This window comes from Alosa alosa, chromosome 7 (assembly GCF_017589495.1).
Source record: "Alosa alosa isolate M-15738 ecotype Scorff River chromosome 7, AALO_Geno_1.1, whole genome shotgun sequence".
NCBI lineage: Eukaryota > Metazoa > Chordata > Actinopteri > Clupeiformes > Clupeidae > Alosa > Alosa alosa.
In genome coordinates, this window is record NC_063195.1 from 3,264,587 (window position 1) to 3,285,936 (window position 21,350).

Below are 21,350 nucleotides of genomic sequence, written 5' to 3' on the forward strand. Positions count from 1 at the left end.
GTACCTCCTCCACGTCGCATACGTCAGTCGTCCAGCCAATGGTGGCTGGCGTAATGAAATAATGGCTTCTGGGGAACTCGCGAGGGGGCGTGTCCCCATAGTGAGATACCTCACTCATGCTATCAGAGAACCGGGGTTACGTGAGTAACCTTAAGTTCTCCCCTTATTAGACATTCTCTGGCTGTACTCACAAAAATATACTGTATATGCAACTCATCCTGCACGGTAGAGGGCGGTAAACTTCTATGCTCCACTAAACATTGTAAAGCTGTAGAAGAAGAAAAGCAAAACAAACCCCACAGCCAGTTTTAAAAGAGCAGCCTGGTTGATGTGAACGGCTCATGCTTAGATATTTCGTAAGGAAAAGGTGTGTTCATCTATGTCTGAAGCCATATTTTTCAATTCTGTCATCGGGAGATATGTTTTAAGTAAATATTTAAGAGATATTTTTCCGACATGCAGCAGAGTTCGACCTCGCGCTGGCAGCATTTGTCCCCGTCCAACCACACCGATTCCGGGAGGCTACGACGAATTGGCACGAAGGTGGGGTTAGCGCAGCGCTCCTGTTTGGATTTATTGTTTGAAGGAAATACACTATCTATGCGTTGAATGAAATGACACCCAGCCGACATCAGTGAACAGCCAATATTTGTCTGAGGCAGTAGACGCTCTAATTCCCCAGTACGTGCAAAGTCACAAGTCAGTATAAGCTACTGCGAGCAAGAGTTGTGACCCTTCAGGTTTTCGTCACCGGTGTCACGCTAGCCGACAAAATATTCTGTAGTCATCGTTTAGTCTTCGATTTTCGGGTCACGTTGAATTCCAGTCCAGCCTGGTCAAGACCTCTTGCCAAAATCTCAATTAGTTAACCAGCTACCAGCCTGGGAACTGTGAACCCCTATACATTTGTAACTAACACTGCTTGATTTTCACTGAGACATCACATCAACCATTTTACTTAAAACACTATTTCTAAGGACGTATACACAAAGAGTAAAACGAATCTTCCAGAAAAGCTTCCAGAAAAATAGCTGGTATATAATTACCCTTTGCATAATATCGTAGTGATTTAGGTTTGGAGCAATAGTGTTGTATAATAGATCTGCCCTTTGTGTGTGTGTGTGTGTGTGTTTGTAGATGAATGAGATTGGTCAGCATATGGACATGAGTCACAAGCAAGCCTGCATCGACTTGGAGAAGGCCACCCAATGCATCACACTAGCATTACAGGTAAGATGCATGCGCGCGCGCACACACACACACACACACATAGAATGTGAACCTTGTGTTCTGTATGTTACCATCTCTGCAGTATTTCTGTTTCTATTCTCACAGGATAGTTTAGCCGCACACACACACACACACACGTGAGCGTTGACACCTAGGCTGCACCTGTCTGAGCAAGTCTTACAGAATCACTATGGTTTGCAATCATGAGAGCTCCTCTATGCATGAAATGCTATTCATGAAGAATGTGTGTTTCAGTCTTTGGACTGTGTGTGTGTGTTTTCCATGTTTGATGAGTCTCTGCCTTCATCAGCATGAAGTGGTTAAGAACCAGGAGCTCTGCATGTTGATTCGTCGTTTGGAAGAGAAGGAGGCAGAGACTGGGCGGAGCCTAACAGAGCAGGTGGAGTCAAACAAGCAGCTGCAGCTGAAGATCGATGAACTGCAGAAACACCTGGAGGAGAAACACAACTCACTGACACAGACCAACCAGGTGTGTGTGTGTGTGTGTGTGTGTGTCTGTGTGTGTGGCACAGCTATAGAGACTTCAATGCAATCAAGACCAGGGCTTGAATTTCACTGCGGGATTGCGGGTATTGCGCATAATTTGTTCAAGTCCCGCAACTCTAGCCATCATAATGCGAGAAATTCCCACATACACTTTTACAGCATGTCTGATGACGTTAATATAATCATGAAGTGGCGCTTACACAAATAGGCTACGCAACCATGGCAAACTTTTACATCTGGAAAGAGCTCCTTGGTAACTATCCTGCTAGTTCAGGTCACGTCAACACTTGATCCCAGAAAGATTGTCTTCGACTTGTTTAGTTTTTTGAACATTTATTGTATCTAATGACATAGAAAACATAATGATTTGCATCCACATATCCTTATGCAATATGCACAACTTTTATTCACTAGCGACTAGCCTAAAACCGTCAGGCTAAAGGGAGGCACTCAATTACACCTACTCATCACCAATGTGCACTCAATTAGACCTACACATCACATTAAAGATATGCCTAAAGTGTTCTAGGTTAAACGTCAAAATGAAGCATTCAAATGACTAAATATGTTTAGCTACTAGTAATTACTAGTAAAATGCTATACATTAAAAAATACATTACTAACTAAATACACTCTATATGAATTAAAAAATATATGAAATAGAAACATATCACATTAAGCCATCATTTTCAGTGTGTGTTTGTGTGTGTGTGGAGAGAGTCAAGCAGAATCTACACTGTGTGCAAAATTATTTGGCAAGTTGTATATCTGAGGATTAATTGTATTTTTGAACAAATACAATGATCTCAGTCAATCAAAAATGTTAATAAACCTCAGACCTGAATATTTAAGAAAGGGAAAGTGACTTTTGGCTTTCTCAGGAGAAAATCTATGTGTGCAGAATTCACTGTAAATCTCACATTTAAGAAGGGTCCACAAGTTCTCAATGGGTTTAGGTCAGGTGAAGAAGGGGGCCATGTCATTATTCTGTCATCTTTAAAGCCTTTGCTGGCTAGCCATGCAGTGGAGTACTTGGATACATGTGATGGAGCATTGTCCTGCATAAAAAATCATGGCCTTCTTTGAAGGATGTAGATTTTTCTGTACCACTGTTTGAAGAAAGTATCTTCTAAAAACTGGCAGTAGCTTTGGGAGTTGATTTTAAGTCCATCTTTAACCCGAAAAGGTCCAACTAGCTCATCCTTAACAATAGCAGCCCATACCAGTACCCCACCTCCACGTTGCTGCCGTCTGACTACTGTAAGTGGAGCTCTGTACCCATTAGTGATCCAGCCACGGGTCCATCCGCTTGTCCGTCAAGAATCACTCTTATCTCATCTGTCTATAAAACCGTTGAAAAATCTGTCTTCAGATATTTCTTGGCCCAGTCTTGACGTTAAACTTATGAGTCTTAAGTGGTGGTCGTGTTTCAGCCTTCATTACCTGGGCCATGTCTCTGAGCACTGAACACCTTGTATTTCTGGACACTCCAGGTAGGTTGCATTTCTGGAATAAGGCCGCACTGGATGTCAATGGGTTCCTGGTAACTTCATGTTTAATTATTCTCACGTATCTAGCAGTCATTCTGCCCCTTTTTTTCTTGCAACCCTTTTGACTATTTGCAACAAAACGTTTGATTATTCGGTGATCACGCCTCAATATCTTTGCTTCTTCAAGAGTGCTGCATCCCTGTGAAAGGCATTTTAATTTTTTTTGCTTTTCAGAGTCTGTTAAATCTCTTTTTTGGCCCATTTTGTCTGAAGTGAAGAAGCTGCCTAATAATTATGCACACCTTGATTGTAGGGTGTTGATCACTTTAGGCCACACCCTCCCTCATTACACAAATACACATCAACTGATGATGCATAAATCCAATTAGCAGTCAGGTTTATATAGGTTGGAGTTGGAAAAATTCTCACTTGCCTAATAATTGTGCACACGGTGTAGGATGTCCACTGTTGTGAATGATCCCACTACAGTATATATTACTGATGACGTCAGGGTGGGGCACCAAAATCAAACACTTTTTTTAAAAAAGTATCGAAGTATCGAAGTCGCAATTCTTGACTTGGTATCAGAATCGACACCCCCCCCCTTCCCCCCAAATTGTGTAAATCCCCCCTACATGAATAACCTAAGAGGGGAATTGCCCCCCCATTTTGAAAAATGAATTTTAAGTCCTGAAGACACCCATTCACCTGCTATCATAACAGTTACACATTAGGTTGCAGCATAGACGTATAGATCTGGTTTTCATTGAAGTAGAGTTACTCAGTAGAACTGGGTTTGGTTGAAGTAGAGTTACTGAGTAGAACTGGGTTTGTGGAGTTACTGAGTAGAGCTGGGTTTGGTTTAAGTAGAGTTACTGAGTAGAACTGGGTTTGTGGAGTTACTGAGTAGAGCTGGGAGAGGTCCACTGATTTGCTGTTTATTATTTGTTTTTTTTATTTATTCGCCATACTGTGTGTTTGTGTGTGTGTGTGTGTGTGTTTCGATACAGACTGTGGCTTTCCTGAAGAATGAGCTAAGGGACCTGCATCAACATCTGCAAAGCCAGCAAAGTAATAGGTATACACACACACACACACACGCACGTGTGACGCACACTCACTCTGTTTTCATTATTATCATTATAGAGCACTCTATTTCAATCTCTCTCAAATTTTTTTTTATTAAACAAATTCTCTCCCAACAGGACGGTTCAGGAAGGGAATAAGTGGCCACAGGGAGAGATCAAGGTGAGATGTGTACACACACACACACACACACACTCTTCACACTCACACACACACACACACACACACACACACACACACTCTTCACACACACACACACACACACACACACACACACACACACACACACACACACACACACACACACACACACACACACTCTTCACACTCTTTCTTATTATCTAGCCAGCAACCTCCACACAGTAAGTCCCGGCCACCAAGGGTGAAGTTGACCGTTTATGTGATGAATAGTGTAAAACTGAAATACAGACACATACACCAGTAAATACATGAGATACATGAGACATGAGATACACCAGTAAATACATGAGATACATGAGACATGAGATACACCAGTAAATACATGAGACATGAGATAAACCAGTAAATACATGAGATACATGAGACATGAGATACACCAGTAAATACATGAGACATGAGAGAAACCAGTAAATACATGAGACATGAGATAAACCAGTAAATACATGAGATACACCAGTAAATACATGAGATACATGAGATACACCAGTAAATACATGAGATGCATGAGATACACCAGTAAATACATGAGATGCATGATACATGAGATACACCAGTAAATACATGGTGATATGAGATACACAAAATGAAACCAGTGTGAAATAATACAATATAGGCTAATTGGCACTAAGGTTAATTAGAAAATAACACAAAGGCTGCTAGAAACTACCGCAGGAAATCCAAGTCATTTAGCAAGTTAAACTCATAACAGACTAACATAGAAATCACTGTAATGTAATCGCATTCATTATAGATAAAAACATCGTAACTTATATCATCTTAAACTTATATTTAAGTATTTTACTTACAGGGAATTCCTTCAAAGTGCTAAAAAGGAGGAGGAACTCACACACTACACACACACACACTACACTACACACACACACTACACTACACACACACACTACACACACACATACAGACACACAAACACTTCCCTGCTGCTTTCAGTGTTGCCAGATTGGGTTGAGTGATTTCCGCCCAATCACGTTCAAAATCCCGCCCTCTTCAGCAAACAGCCCCAACAACGATTTTGGCATAGAGAAGCATTTAAGTTAAAATTTGATTTGCCTGCCTAAAGCTTCTTTTCTCCCGCCCGACAAAGTCGAAAGAAGCCTGGCAACACTGGCTGCTTTAATATGTTTCTAATTTACTTCCCAAGTAGCGAGCTACCTGCTGCTTCAGCGTAAACCGTGTCAAAATAAAAGTCTCTGATAGAAAGAAAACTGGCAAGGCCAGAACACTTTCCCTGCATCTACACACTGTTTCAAGCAGGGGGTCAGGATTTGGAGGATTAGCTTCAGCCAATTAGCATTGAATTTGGCCGCCAACATTTTTTAAAACATGACGTTCGGTTGCCACCTCCAGCGACTGCCTACTTGGAATAAGCTACAATGGGTTTCTATGGAACTATGTATTTGTTTCTGATTGGCCGAGAGACGTTCCATGAATAAGCTACAAATTAAAATTGATTTACTGTCTGCATGGTTTAGGCTGCATTATATCAGGCTTTGTGGTATCATCAACCGTTTTTTATTCAGGGAGAAATTGACTGAACATCAAGCTCTTTTACAGCAATGCCCTGAGTTACAAAACAACAACAATACTCAAAACAACAAAACAAGAACAATAAAAGATACAAAAGGCAAGTAATAATAATAATAATAATAACAAAAATCAAATAAAAATAATAATAATAAATAGAAAGAAAAGAAGGGGAATGTATAAATTATAATAATGATATAAAAGGTCTAAAATATCAGTCAAAGCAAGAACATTGTGCAACAGCCATATCATCAATCATACCCTTGAATAGGTTTGTGTCACTAGACCAATCTAATTTCAATAACTCTTGCAATTTGTTCCATTTATTTGATGCAAATATATATTTGATTTGATGCTAAATTCAGATTTAATTTGAGGACTTTGAAGAGATATAAAACCCTGTGAGCGTGTATTGTGGCAGATTGATTTTATGTTCAGAAGAGAAGTTAGGTATAAAGGTAACTTTCCCAGTAATGCCTTATAAACAAAAAGGAGGCAGTGTCTTTCCCTCCTATCATAGAAGGAAGACCATCCTACATTTTGGTATAATTTACAGTGATGAGTTTTAAACCCATCTCCACTTATAAAACGTAGTGAACTGTGATAAACTGCATCAAGTGATTTCAGAGTGGAAGGGGCTGCATGCATATACACAATGTCACCATAGTCTAGGACTGACATTATAGTTGCTTGAATAATGGTCATTCTGCTTTCTAAAGAGAAGCAAGACCTAATCCTGTAAAGTGCACCTAATTTAATTTTTACCTTTTTTGTGAGATCAAGCACATGTGTTCTAAATGTTAGTTTGTTATCTAGCCAAATGCCCAGATATTTGTATTTAGAAACTTGCTCAATTTGTGCCCCATTTAGGGAACAAATGTTATAGGCATCAAGGTCACACTTTCTCTGTCTAGTAAAGATCATATATTTTGTTTTTGCTTCATTTAGAGCCAGTTTAAGATCTTTCAAGGATTTCTGCACACAATCAAATGCACATTGAAGATATGACACAGCTTGCTCTTCAGATGGTGCATAGGCATAAAGGATTGTGTCATCTGCATAGAAATGCACTTTACAATTTTCTATTGAAGCACAGATGTCATTGATATACAATGTAAACAACAATGGTCCCAAAATTGAGCCCTGTGGAACACCATTATTTAGTCTCAATGGCTCTGAGGTTGATCCTGTCACATCTACCCACTGTGTTCTATTTGAGAGGTAGTTTTTAAACCATTTAAAGGAAACTTCATCTAGACCAAAAGAGGTTAGTTTTTCAAGAAGTAACCTGTGATTTACAGTGTCAAAAGCCTTTGACAAGTCAATAAACAAAGCTGCACACTGTTTCTTACTGTCAACAACAGTAGCTATATCATTTACTACAGCAGTTGCTGCTGTAATTGTGCTGTGGCCAGCTCTGAACCCAGATTGATAAGGACTTAACATAGAATATGATGACAAAAAGGAACGAAACTGTTCATTTACAAAGGATTCTAACATCTTAGCTAAACATGGAAGCTTGGAGATTGGCCTATAGTTATTCAAATCACTTGGGTCTCCTCCTTTATGTAGAGTGGTCACTAGGGCTGATTTCCAGACTTCTGGAATAGAACCAGAGCAGAATGTTAAATTAAAAATGTGAGTTAAAGGTTCAGCAATGACAGGGGCTGCAATCTTTAAGAGATGTGGGTCTAACTGATCTGCACCCAGAGAGCTTTTCATACACTTGGAATCAGTGTTGCGCGGTCTGCCCGAAATTAAGCGGTCGCCCGCAGATGACCGCGGTCACCCGCGGTTATGAGTCGTAAACAAAATATTTTAATGATATTCGGGTCATTTGCGGGCAGGTCAGTTAAAATGAATTAAATATATATTTTCTACAAGTAGGCCTACTTAAAATATCACAAGAAGGCTAGCTAGCATCAATACAGTAAAGCATCAATACAGTAAAGTCAACAGTAAAGAAGCTGAAGACGCGAGTTAAAATAATAAAGACACCCCTTCAGGAAAAGCGATATAGGCTATGGGAAATATTGGGAAAAGTTCTTAAAGAAGATGACAGTAGTACAAGTTTCTTGTACTATGGTATATGGTCTATGTAGGCCTACTTCTTGAAGCCATTTAAGTATGACAGCCAAAACGGGCAGCCTACAGGAATAAATGTTATGACACAGACTACACAGCCATATCTACCGTATAGGTTCACGCGATGCATAAAAGTTACCTTAGTTCGTTGTGTTTGTGACTTTAAACAGTGGATGTGCTTTAGTAAAGCTTTGTGCTTCATTCAGCATTATAAACCAGATCTTACGCTTAACGTTTTGACCAGCAATGTATCTCTTTGCCTACCTTGCCTCACCATTTCTGTTTTCGAAAGAACGATGTATGTCCATGGCCTTCAAATCTTATCCTAGTGTTCTAATCCTTGGTGGTTGCGTCGTGCTTTTGCGCTCTTATTCTCATTCTCTGTCCTGCAAAACATATGTCCTGCATGCCTACTGCGTGTAGTTCTACTGCATAAAGTTTCGCAAATAAATTAGTTTGTTTTACAGAAATGGCCTACTGTCACACTGTATGCCGGCTATAACCAAAAGCACACATTTTGTAAATAAGCCGGTCGGATCGCTGGTCGGGTATAATTTTGTCCTAATTAATATTCAAGGTCCGAAAGGCGGTCGGGTTGATTAAAATATCGGGCGACCGCGGGCCGCTTGTGACCAAACCCGCGCAACACTGCTTGGAATTACACAGTCCATAGAGAACCTCAGATTGGTTTACTGGTCTAAATAAGAAGGAAGGGTCATTAGGCCTATTTGAAAATAAAAACCTCTCTTCTTCAGGCCTAATGACACTGAAATGGACTTGTGTCTCTGGTGCCATATCCACATTATTCAATTGATCAAATAGAGTACCACATTTGATAAAGTGATCATTAAAAGCATTACAAATCTCCATTTTGTCATTTACCACTTTAGAATCCAACATAATTTGTTGAGGAAGAGTGGTAGAAGAAACACCTTTAAGTGACTTAATCACTTTCCAGAATTTCGCTGGATTGCTACCACAGTCAGACAGATTGTTCAAATAATAGGTACATTTACCCCTTTTCACAAGGTAAGTACATGTATTTCTAAGATGTCTGAATGTTTGCCAATCTCCATCACTACCAGTGGATCTTGCCAATGCCCAAGCTTTGTTTCTTTGGGAAATAATCTCACCTAGATCATGACTAAACCAAGGGTTACATCTATTTTTTTATCCTAAATCTCTTAAAAGGGGCATGTTTATCTGCTAAGGTGTTAAAAATAGTTTGGAAGTATTCCAATGCAAGTTCAGCATCTAGAATACGATTTAAAGAAGTAAGGTCACTGGCATGTAGATCTTGTAAAAATGCCTGCTCATCAAATCTTTTAAAAGATCTCTTATTTATATACAAAGGCCCTGACCTTTGTCTTCTGCCATCTCTAATGCAGCCCACGGGACAATGATCACTGAAATCCATTGGGAATACACAGCTATGCATATAATTATGAGGCTTATTTGTAAGGATGAGATCTAACAGGGACGAACGACTGGGAATTTTCATATTAGGTCGTGTGGGTTCTGTGACTATTTGGGTAAGATTTAACTCATTACACACATGTTTTAAGTCATCAGCTGCTGGAGACATCCAATCTAGGTTAAGGTCCCCTAAAATGACAGCTTCAGAATTAACTAGAGAAGTAAATTGCTCTGAGAGACTGTGTAGAGCATCAGGATTGGCAGATGGTGGACGGTAAACGCCCACAATAACCAGAGAACAGCCACCGAGTTTTACGCTAATGGCTAATAAATCAAACTGACCCGGGACAGAGGTAAATAAGAGAGAAGTAAATGTTGTCATATTACTAAAATGTGCACTATTTTTGGGTTAGCAAGGTAACTGACTATGACAATACATTTTAGCATAAGTGTAGCAATGACCTAAATCCAATTATTAGCCTACTCACTGTGTCTGTGTAGGCTACGATTCGAAGACTATTTTAAAACGCACAGGCTGTAGTTTGTACCTGTAGTCCATGACAACACAAACATACAAACACACTTAGCATACTTACTAACACACACACACACACACATACAAACACACTTACACACACAAGCGTACATACAAACACACACACACACACATAAATACTCACTGTGTCGTGTAGACTACGATTCGAAGACTATTTTAAAACGCACAGGCTGTAGTTTGTACCTCTAGTCCATGGCAACGCAGCGTTGGGATATGTCTCCCCGTCATTGGTCACACACACATACACTCAAACATACGGACAGACATACAAACACACATACTCATATACACTGTTACACACAAAAGCATGCAAACACACACACACATACTGCATTCAAAGTTACACACACAAACATGCAAACACGCACACTCATGTACAGTTACACACACACACACATACATACAAACATTTACATGTTCAAACACATTTGTCTCAAACACAATGTCTGTTATGTGTTTAGCAGCAAATCAGGAGTCCCAGCCCTCCTGTCCAATCAGATCAGCTGACGGCAGCTGAGGAGCCAATGGTCTGGACAGAACAGCTGGTCTCGCCTGATGGTCAGATTCCACCGCTCTCTCCTAGCGACCAGAGGCTGCTGGAGAGTTCAGTCTCTGGGATTAAAGAAGAGAATGCTGTTCATGGATATGAGGAGTGCAGACAGTATGGTAAGGAGTTATGGGGAGGAACACACACACACACACACACACACACACACTTTTAGTTGGTTTTGTTCTGAGTTGAACCAGTATTTAATGTTCTTCCTTAAAGGAACCCTAACATAACATGTCTAAAAACAGGATCTAGCAATCACAGACCTAGCGATCACTTTCAACTTTCTGTGTTCGAGTAAGAACATTGCCCCCCCCTCTGAAATCTATATGAAAAAGAGCTGCTATGCTACAGGAATTGAGAGATCTCTTTCTACAGACTGCTGCAATCTAAATGGAAAAAGATCTGCTTATGCTACAGGAATTGAGAGATCTCTTTTCAAATCTAAATGGAAAAGATTTGCTATGCACATATTTAGTTTATCATTGCACTTCTCAACTCTAGGGGGACCCTGAGAACATATCTTCTTTAGTGCTGCTTTAAAACAAACATTTCTGAACCAGTTAGTGACTTTTGACTTTGCCTGACTTTAAACTCAAAATCCCTTGTTAAAACAATGTTCTTGATGATTTTGTGTTTGATAAATCTATTGATTCTGAGAGTTTCTGCTAAATGAATTGGTGTGAATATAAATCTCCTCTATTTCTGCTTTAGAGAGAGCTGACCTCAGAACAGAGTATACCGTCCCTTCAACTGCAGACATTAAATTTGAACAGATCCAGGTACTGTATTGGATTTTGCATAAAATCATAATAGCAACCCATTTGATCTGACATGCTAATGCTATTATAACTGCTAACCCATTTGATCTAACATGCTAATGCTAATATTACTGCTAGCCCATTAGATCTGACAGGATAATGCTAATACTGCTAACCCATTTGATCTGGACATGCTAATGCTATTATAACTGCTAACCCATTTGATTTAACATGCTAATGCTAATATTACTGCTAGCCCATTAGATCTGAAAGGATAATGCTAATACTGCTAATCCATTTGATCTGACATGCTAATGCTAATATAACGGCTAACCTGTTTGATTTGACAAGGCAATGCTGTTACACCTGTAAACTAATTTCATAAAACCATGTCATGCTAATGGGCATCAACCCCACATCATCAGACAAACTCATAAATATGGTCAGACAAACTAATAAACGTCTCGTCTCAGACGCCGATGGTTTCGTCTGACGGTCAGAGGCTGCTGGAGGCGCCAGTCTCTGAAGATGAAGATGATGAAGATGATGATGAAGATGATGATGAGTATGGAGAATACAGTCATTCAGGTAGGTAGTGCTGAGGAAAGAGCAACACACACACATACACACACACACACACACTGGGAAACGTGAATAAAGCATGATTATTGCAGTAGCTACTTGAACTGGTCACATTATAGACAGGATAATTCATACTTTTCTTTCACCTTTTGATTCACATTATTAGTAATTATTACTTACATTATTATTAGAAATTGAAATGAAATAAAAATGATAACATTTACAATTTTACAATTTACAATTAATTGAAAATAAAATTAAAGCTTAATCATATGCCACATCTCACCTGTGAGCTAAACTATTACTATATATAGTAAATAAATTATATAGACTTATCTTTCATGTCATTAAACTTCCGTACATACACATACACATTACGTGTTGGTGCAGTGCAAGTCGAATTGAGTGCCTGTCACTTTAAGGCAGCGTTTCTCAAACTATGGGTTGCGGAGACATGCCAGGTGGGCCGCGAACTAACATGAAAAACAGGAGTTTTTTGTATTTATTTGTTTAGCTGTAGCCCAAGTAGCACCCGATGCGCAATTGACGCACTCTGTGTTATTCATAGGGAAGCGCTCGTGTCAAGGCAGCTTAGTTATTCCCGACCTGAATGAGATTTTGAATGAGGTTGGGAGAGTGGTGAATTTCATCAAGACCCGGCCCTTAAAAGCATGTCTATTCTCCGCACTTTGCGAGGAGATGGGAGCTGACTAAAAGACTCTACTGTTTCACAGCGAGGCAAGGTGGTTTTCCCGAGGTAAAGTGCTGTCGAGCGTGTTTGAGCTCCGAGTTGCCTCTTCTTGGAGGAAGAGCGCATGTTTGAATCTGCAAGCACGTTCACTAATGAACATTTCTTGACCAAGCTGGCCTATTTTAGCGATGTATTTGGAAAGCTCAATGCGTTCAATCTCCATTTACAAGGCAAAGACAAGCACCTACTCACCTAGCAGATAAGATTACTGCATTCACCAAAAAACTTGAGGTATGGGACAGGCGCCTCGATTGAGACAGTATTATGCCTTTGAGAATCTGAGTGAAATCGCTGAAACGTCTGATTCGGGAGCCACTCGTTGCACTGTCCACTCGTTTTTCCCAACCAGCAGTGCTCAGTATGACTGGATTATGGATCCATTTAATGAGGCATGTTGGTATTTCATTGAATCGCATATATAATTTTTCCTGTGACCAGTATTTGAAATATTTAAATTCAAATCGAATCATTGAATAATCAGCAGTAGTGACATTAAAGTTCAAAAACTCTTTTATTATTATTTTCACTGCTCAAATAATGGCCATAAATCTGTAATATGACCTAATATGCTGAGAAAATAAATTCAAAAGTGCTTCGGGAAGAAGTTTTTTTTCACTACAAGGCATTTCAGGCCACAGATATAGCCTAGGGGACACAATGAAAATAAATTAACACTCCCCTCAATGTCAACACTATTTCTTTGCATTGAACTCCAGTGATATGCAAATTCTTTGCTGCAGACATTGCAGAGGACTTTATTTTAATCAACACTTTATATTTTTAACACCATCAGGCCATTTTTTTAAAAGTAAATGTTCCAATCAATGATCTAGGCAGCACATTTTCTTCTCCTTCCTTCATTTTACAGTCTAATGGTTACTGACTCTTTCTTATACCCCTCCAAAATGCTGACACAACACTACCCCGAACAAACTTTTCACCTTAAGTTTACGGAAAGTTCAGGGGTGTACAGTATAGAGCAGTGTTTCCCAAAGTCTGGGTCGCGACCCACGGGTGGGTGGCAGGAGATTTTATTTGGGTCGCCAGCACAATTTATGTTGTTATAGGCCTAACTGATACCATTTTCAGTAGTCATTTCCAACTTTTCACGCTGATGGTGCTCAAAATACAGCACAACCGTTTTCAAAGCAGGATCTATCTATCTAGATCCTATAGCAATGTATGGTTGGGGAAGGCATAGAAAAGTTGGAGAACCTGTGGCCTAAAACAGTATTGGTGGTTGCAGGGTAGATTTGAAGTGAAATGGGTCGCGATGGTCTGTCATTTTTAAAAAGTGGGTCCCCAGAAAAAAAGTTTGGGAAACACTGGTATAGAGTGATCACAGGTCATACATTGTGCATGGGTTAAATATTGTTCGCCCCCCCTGCACTCTCCTACTGGTTGTTATGAGTAGAGCTCGCCCTGTGTACGTGTTATCTTGCAGCTTCAAGGTCGACATTGGTTTCTTCAAAAGGCCCAGGCTAAGGCAGCATGAGACACAGTGCAACAAAATGAGACACAGGGCAGCAAAAAGAGACATAGGGATACAGAGCGCACGTAGGGGGAATTCTGGTAGAATAGCTTCAGTATGTTAATAGTATTAGTTAAACTTGTTATTTAAAATGTTATAAAAGTATTATAGTTAGGAATAATTTCAGTGTATTACTTGATTATGATTAAGGTTATATGAATACATGCTTTACAGTTTCAAACTCGTTCTCTCATCATGATGTCTACAACCCATAGGATAATTTTATACAACAGACCTATCACTTTCTTAGAGCGATGAGGGACAGGTGGGGCTCGAAAATGCCCCCTTGATCAAAGTGGGGAATGAAAGAAAAAGTTTGAGAACCACTGCTTTAAGGCCAGCCCGTGAGGCTTGCTTGAACCTCACCGCTTTTAGCTAACTTAGTAGTGTTGTTCTGCACTGTGCATAAGAATATGTGGATGAGATGAAATTCATTATGTTTTCCATAGCATTTGTTAAAATAATTGTTCAAAAGCCTAAAAAAAGGGTTTGAGGGCATTGAATATATAGAACAAAAAACAAACCCTGCCTGGAATTTAGCTGTGAATACTGAACGTAGGGGCGAGCTAGCTCACTGGCGTAATTTTAATTTGGCTCCTTGGTTAAAATATAACTTTGCCACGTTCTCAGAATCGGGTTTAGCAACAATGCTAACTAGTTTTGAATGTTGAGAATAAAGACGAAATGTCAATATTAAAGTTGACATGATAGTTCAACTTAATTGTCGAAATTTTTTAAAGTTTAATGTGTTTAATCTCGTCATGGCAAAAGTATTTACAGTACATTACAGTACAGATACATAAAAATCTATTTTCTACATAAAAATCTGTACTGTACTTATACATTTGTCCCAAGCGATTCGTCCCTTGACCTAGTCACCCGTGTGGTTTTCTAAGAGCAGAGTGTTAAATGTTATTCTACTGATGTAGTGATAGCTTTATAGCTTATAAGTATAAGTATATATACTCTTTTGATCCCATGAGGGAAATTTGGTCTCTGCATTTATCCCAATCCGGGAATTAGTGAAACACACTCGGCACACAGTGAACACACAGTGAGGTGAAGCACACACTAATCCCGACGCAGTGAGCTGCCTGCTACAGCGGTGTTTGGGGAGCAGTGAGGGAAATAAAAAAAATAAGCAGTGAGGGAAATAAAACAATGCATGTAAAAAAACAGATTAAAATTAGTGCTGTCAAACAATTAAAAATTTTAATCATGATTAATCGCTGAATTCCTATAGTTAATCACGATTAATCACATATTTTATCGCATGATTAAAATTCTATTATTTTGCATTTCTGAAATTTCTAGGAGTCCATGTTAACAATATAAAGCAATTATTGTGTATCTTGATTAGGATTCAAATGAAAGCAAAGCAAGTTACTTCATTAACGTAGGTCTATTTAATTTTTTCAAATCAAATTTCAAAAGATGTGCAGCAGACCTGAGGCAACACAATATATTCTTCAGAAATATAGCTAATAAAGGGCATAAAACACATAAAATACTATATTCATTATCTTTGAGTTCAGTTGAAAATAAGGAACTTTTCGACATGAGTGCACTGCCATTTTATAGGCCTACAGTCTATGGTGCACTGTCACTTGCCACACACATCAGCGCCGAATTTTTTAACACGCAAACACTGGATGAACAATGGATTTTATGGAGCGGTGTCGACCAAATATAACTGAATCGTGATTTACACGGCGTCAAAGTGCGATGCTGGTGTGCAGAGTTGTATTGAAAAGAATGGAATCTAATGTACAGTAAATGAATGTCAAAAGCAGAGTGCATCGCACTCATGTCGGCATCGGTGTCCACAGCAATTTAAAACACCATTCAGCTGACCGGGAGTTCAGAACTGCGTTGGTGTTTATTGTACGAATCTACTCTTTGGCCGGCTCGTAAGCCCAAAAAAGTGTGTGCAGCATGCCTTTACGTAGCCTACTAAAGGCGCATCATCATAAAGATAGGTTACATTTAATCTGCATCACGCCCCATTTTAGCCGAAAACAAGTTAACATACAAATATATCATTGATTCTAATGGGAAAGACAGATAGCCTAATCACACCTTGACGTTACATCTAGTTATTAATTTACAGGCCATTCAATAATTTTACTAACACGGCAGTTATAAAGAATTATGTGTATGTAACTTACTCATGTCGAAACGATGTAGGCTACATTACAATCCATTCAGCACGTACTAGCTACACTTACCATATCCCATGTAAAACGGTTAGCTTGCTGGCTAGCTAACTGTGGAACTTCAGTATAACAGGCATAGCCAATTATCTCACCTAGTTGTAGGAAAAAGGCTACGTTCATATTACAAGTGATAGAATGAATGTGTGACTTATGTTTAGTTGATGTTATGACATGTAAAGTTAAGCTTGCTGAACTTAGTTATAGTCAGCCATGGGCAGTTTGACTGTGCCTACATTTGTGATACTCCTGTTAGTAGGTTAAACTGGAAAGAGCAAAAATAGGAACATAATGGTCACATTAATCCCATAAACACACAGATAACTCTTACACCAACCTTATTTTGTGCCTTTTATTCACGTTTGTTTCAAGATTTAGTAAGTATAACCCCTTTTCGCTCCCCACTTCTATGCAGCATAGGTTTCCATTATCCAAACAGCTCCCTTTCCCCTAAAAGGGGGCGTGTACATGTAGCACGGTCTAGCTAGATCCAGTGTTCGTTACACCAAAAAGAATGTTAATCTCGCGATAAAAAAATTGATGCCGTTAAAATAAGTTTACATTAACGCCGTTAATAACGCGTTTAACTGACAGCACTAGTAATCAGTGAAACTGGCTACACTAGACTTGATTGGCGGTTAGAGCGGTCCATAGCGTCAGCTGCAACAATTAGCTTCCACTATAATCAATGGAACTGGCTACACTAGTCTTGACAGCGGTAAGAGTGTTCGTAGTAGACCTCTGAAACTATTTTTGCGCTACGCGAATGGATCATGCCTCAGTTACGTGCCCTTTGTAGCCTCCCTGTAAGTCTAAGAGTAAAGCCCACAACACAACAGAATGCAGAATTTTTTCAGCAGCAGAACTTTAAGATGACCTAATCCAGTATTTGTTTAGGTGACTGCGTCTTCCTTTTTATGTTAAACAGGAAAAGGATCATCTCCCTCCCCTTCAAACATGCATAGAAGGAAGAAGCCATACTGCTGTTCTCAGTGTGGCAAGAGGTTCATTCGACGTAAGCATCTCGATGATCACAAGCGCATTCACACAGGAGAGAAACCGTACCACTGCACCCAATGTGGCAAGAGCTTCACTCGAAAGGGAAACCTTAAACTGCACCAGCGCACTCACACAGGAGAGAAGCCATTTCACTGTAACCAATGTGGGATGAGTTTCAGTCATAAGGGAAACCTTAAAAAGCACCAGCGCACTCATACAGGAGAGAGGCCATACCATTGCACTCAATGTGGCAAGACTTTCAATGATATGGCCACTTTTAAACGACATCAACTCATGCACTCAGGAGAGAGGCCGTTCCCATGCACTCAGTGTGGGAAGAGTTTCATTCAAAAGACCGATCTCAAAGTACATCAGCGCATTCACACAGGAGAGAGGCCGTACCAATGTACTCAATGTGGGAAGAGCTTCACTCAAAAGGTACATCTCAAAATGCATCAACGCATTCACACAGTAGAGAAACCCTTTCAATGTCCTCAATGTGGGAAGAGTTTTAGTCGAAAGGGAAGTCTCAAAGTGCATCAACATATTCACACAGAGGTGAGGCCTTATCAATGTGTTTAATGTGGGAAAAGTTTCTGTCAAACCAATAATCTAAAAGTACATCGGCACAGAAGAGGACAGGAGACAGGAGAGAAGCGTGTTGGTTAGACAAGAGTTTCACTCAAGAGGTCAAAGTCAAACAACACCAGTGCAACTCCCACCTCATGGTGTGATGTGAAGTCACTTGGTTGTTTATGAAATTCTTTACTCCATCCATTCCACCAGGTGGCAGTCTACAGCATCATCTTAATGTTGTGTTCCATTTGCCTTGTAAGTGGCAACCATAGATATTAGAAAGCTAGCTCCTGCATTGGGCTCCAGAACGTAGGTAAATAGCGCTGCCATATTCATAGGGGCAACGATCACTGGAGGCCAATGGAGAAACATGTGACAGACTGTAAATCAGACAGGTGTCTCTGATTGCCAGCAAGTTTTGCCCATAGACAGTAAGGTGTTTTGCCCCCAGCAATATGGCGGGCGCGTGGACATTGCCTTACTCTCCCTCCATTCCACCAGGTGGCAGTACTCTGTGTATATATACTTATACAACACAAACACACATCACATTCAGCCAGATCTGTGTCTGTTGCAACACCCAACCTGGTCTGTGTAGACACAAATTGTACTAGCAATAGCGGCAGGTTCAAACACACCTGGTCCGTGTAGACACTAATTACATTAACAATAGCAGCAGGTTCAAACACACCTGGTCCGTGTAGACGCTAATTACATTAACAATAGCGGCAGGTTCAAACACCTGGCTCCACAGGAAACAAAGCGGTCGCATTGAGAGTCTTTCGTGCAAAGAGCCCATTGCCATACTCGACTTTCACTTCTTGCAGCACTGTGCAGATCTGGATGTGTTGTATGTTTGTGTTGTAATATTCAGCCAGAGCTGTGCAGCGTTGCAAGAAGTCAAAGTTGAATAAGGCAATATCCACACTGCAATTCCCAGTTACTACTTGAATAAGGCAATATCCACACTGCAATTCCCAGTTACTACTTGAATAAGGCAATATCCACGCTGCAATTCCAAGTTGAATAAGGCAATATCCACACTGCAATTCCCAGTTACTACTTGAATAAGGCAATATCCACGCTGCAATTCCCAGTTACTACTTGAATAATGCAATATCCACGCTGCAATTCCCAGTTGAATAAGGCAATTTCCACGCTGCAATTCCCAGTTACTACTTGTTGAGTAAGGCAATATCCACGCTGCAATTCCCAGTTACTACTTGAATAAGGCAATATCCACGCTGCAATTCCCAGTTACTATTCCCAGGTACTAATGGTAGTGGAGGAAATGCATAGACAGGAGGAGGCTGTAAGATGTACTAAGGCAGTGTTGCAGGCAAAACAAGGGCAGTGGGTGAACTGGGAAGGGGTGGAAAAAAGACGGATTAAATGGAAAGATCTATGGGGCATGGAAGCTGGTAAGATCAGATTTATGTTAGGTGCTACATATGATGTGCTCCCATCTCCCAAGAATTTAAGTCAATGGTTTGGTGAGGATGATAAATGCATACTTTGCTCATGTGTGGGCAGTCTCCACCATATCCTATCAGGGTGCAAGGTAAGTCTCACCCAGGGGTGGTATCATTAGCGTCATAACCAGGTATTGAAATGTGTGGCAGCGGCAATAGAGGGATAAAGGAGAGAAGTCAATTCATTAGCAGCTAGTAAAGGGGTAAGGCAAATTAACTTTATGCGTCAGGATAAACCTTGTTCCGCGAAGGCCAGGTGTAAAACCGGCCAGTTGAAAAATGGGGTGGGCTGGGAAATGAAGGTTGATCTTGGCCAGCAGATGGCGGAACTCACTGTTCCTTGGGAAGACAGAGTGGAAGTGGCCAATAAGCTGAAGAGAACTAAATACACTGAAATACCAGAGGAGGCAGCCAAGCGAGGTTGGAGTGCACGATTAAGGCCTATTGAAATCGGTGCACGTGGGTTTGTGGCCAGATCTGCTATTGGCTTGCTGTCTGAATTGGGCATTTGTGGTCGAAGTCTAAGGCAGGTGGTTAGTAACATGTCTTTAGCAGCAGAGCGGGCAAGAATGGTTGTGGGTAGGAGAAGTTACCCTTCCTGGAAGCTAAGGTAAGCTAACTGGCTCATTTGTTTTGTGTTTGTGTTGGACTGTGCCTAGGTTGATGGTACTTGGCTAAGTTTTTTTTATGGTTTATGGTTCAGTCCGCATCAACGGGATGGACCCACCTAATAACTTAGACCATGTCTAGGTTGGTTAAGGGGTATTTGGATGTTTTTGTGGTAATATGGTGGCAGCATGGGGCTAAGCTAACAGGCTAATTTGTTTTAATGTTTGCGATGGGGCCTAAGCTAACTGGCTAAAGCTAACTGGCTAATTTGTTTTGTGTAACTTCTTTTGTTTGTGATGGGCTGTGCCTAGGTTGATGGTTGGTTGGCCAAGGTTTTATGGCTATTGTTCAGTCAAATCAACGGAATGGACCAACCTAGCCAACCTTGGCCATGCCTGGGCTGGTTAAGAGTATTTTGGGTATTGGATTTTCAATGTGGTAATATGGTGGCAGCATGGATGGGGAGTGTCTCAGGGCGCTGGTTTCACTGTTAAGCCTTCATGAGGTGTCGTGTGGGCCTTAGTGTTAATTTTGTCACCTATTTTTAATTTTAGTCTTAGTCTTAGTCTTGTGACGAAATGTCCTTTTAGTCTTTGTCATATTTTAGTCATTCAAATATCATTTTTTTGTTAGTCAAGTTTTAGTCAACTAAAAGTCTCGTAATTTTAGTCTAGTTTTAGTCAAAAGAAAACTAAAGCTATCTTAGTCAGTTTTAGTCAAAACATTTCAGTCTTTTTATAACAAATTATTTCAGTCAGTCCAGTATGTTTACATGTACAGGTGTTTCGAGCTACAGTTATAGCTCGGCTGGGATTTGACCATAGACAGTAAAAGATTTGACTGGACCACTGTCATGATCTTCAGAGACCAGTGTTTCACAAAAGTGGTCGGGGGACCACTGGTGATCCATAAAGCTATCCCAAGTGGTCCAAGCAGACCCTTGAGTTGTTTGCAATATTGAACCAACTTGTATGTAAATTCAAACAGTTCTACAACACTGTCTATGTCCAGATATGCCAGTTTTAAATCATATGAATCCTCTGGCACAATTAAAACCAAAGTGCAAAGACAATAAACCAAGGTGGTTCAGTGAGTATTGTGTAGGCTAATATACTGCTAGGTCTATTTTTGGTGTTTTTTTTAGCTAGGTAGTCCGATGCGTTTCTTTTTTGATTAGTTAAGTGGTCCTTCAT

The 21,350-nt window shown here is 40.1% G+C and overlaps 1 protein-coding gene across 2 annotated transcripts in view; it reads left to right on the top strand.

The window, feature by feature from the left end:
• The first annotated feature begins 289 nt into the window (after window positions 1-289).
• The window catches only part of LOC125297325 (zinc finger protein 417-like), a 31,715-nt gene continuing 10,654 nt past the window's right edge, over window positions 290-21,350 (top strand). Inside the window, exons 1-9 of one of the 2 annotated variants that reach the window (XM_048247633.1) lie at window positions 290-543; window positions 1,138-1,230; window positions 1,541-1,720; window positions 4,238-4,305; window positions 4,433-4,475; window positions 10,575-10,779; window positions 11,378-11,445; window positions 11,898-12,012; window positions 17,430-19,450. In XM_048247633.1, coding sequence (XP_048103590.1) covers window positions 457-543; window positions 1,138-1,230; window positions 1,541-1,720; window positions 4,238-4,305; window positions 4,433-4,475; window positions 10,575-10,779; window positions 11,378-11,445; window positions 11,898-12,012; window positions 17,430-18,082 — 1,512 coding nt within the window. In that variant the 5' untranslated portion in view covers window positions 290-456 and the 3' untranslated portion in view covers window positions 18,083-19,450. Of the gene's footprint in view, window positions 544-1,137; window positions 1,231-1,540; window positions 1,721-4,237; window positions 4,306-4,432; window positions 4,476-10,574; window positions 10,780-11,377; window positions 11,446-11,897; window positions 12,013-17,429; window positions 19,451-21,350 lie in introns of those variants that run through there. The other variant, XM_048247634.1, reaches the window with a different exon arrangement.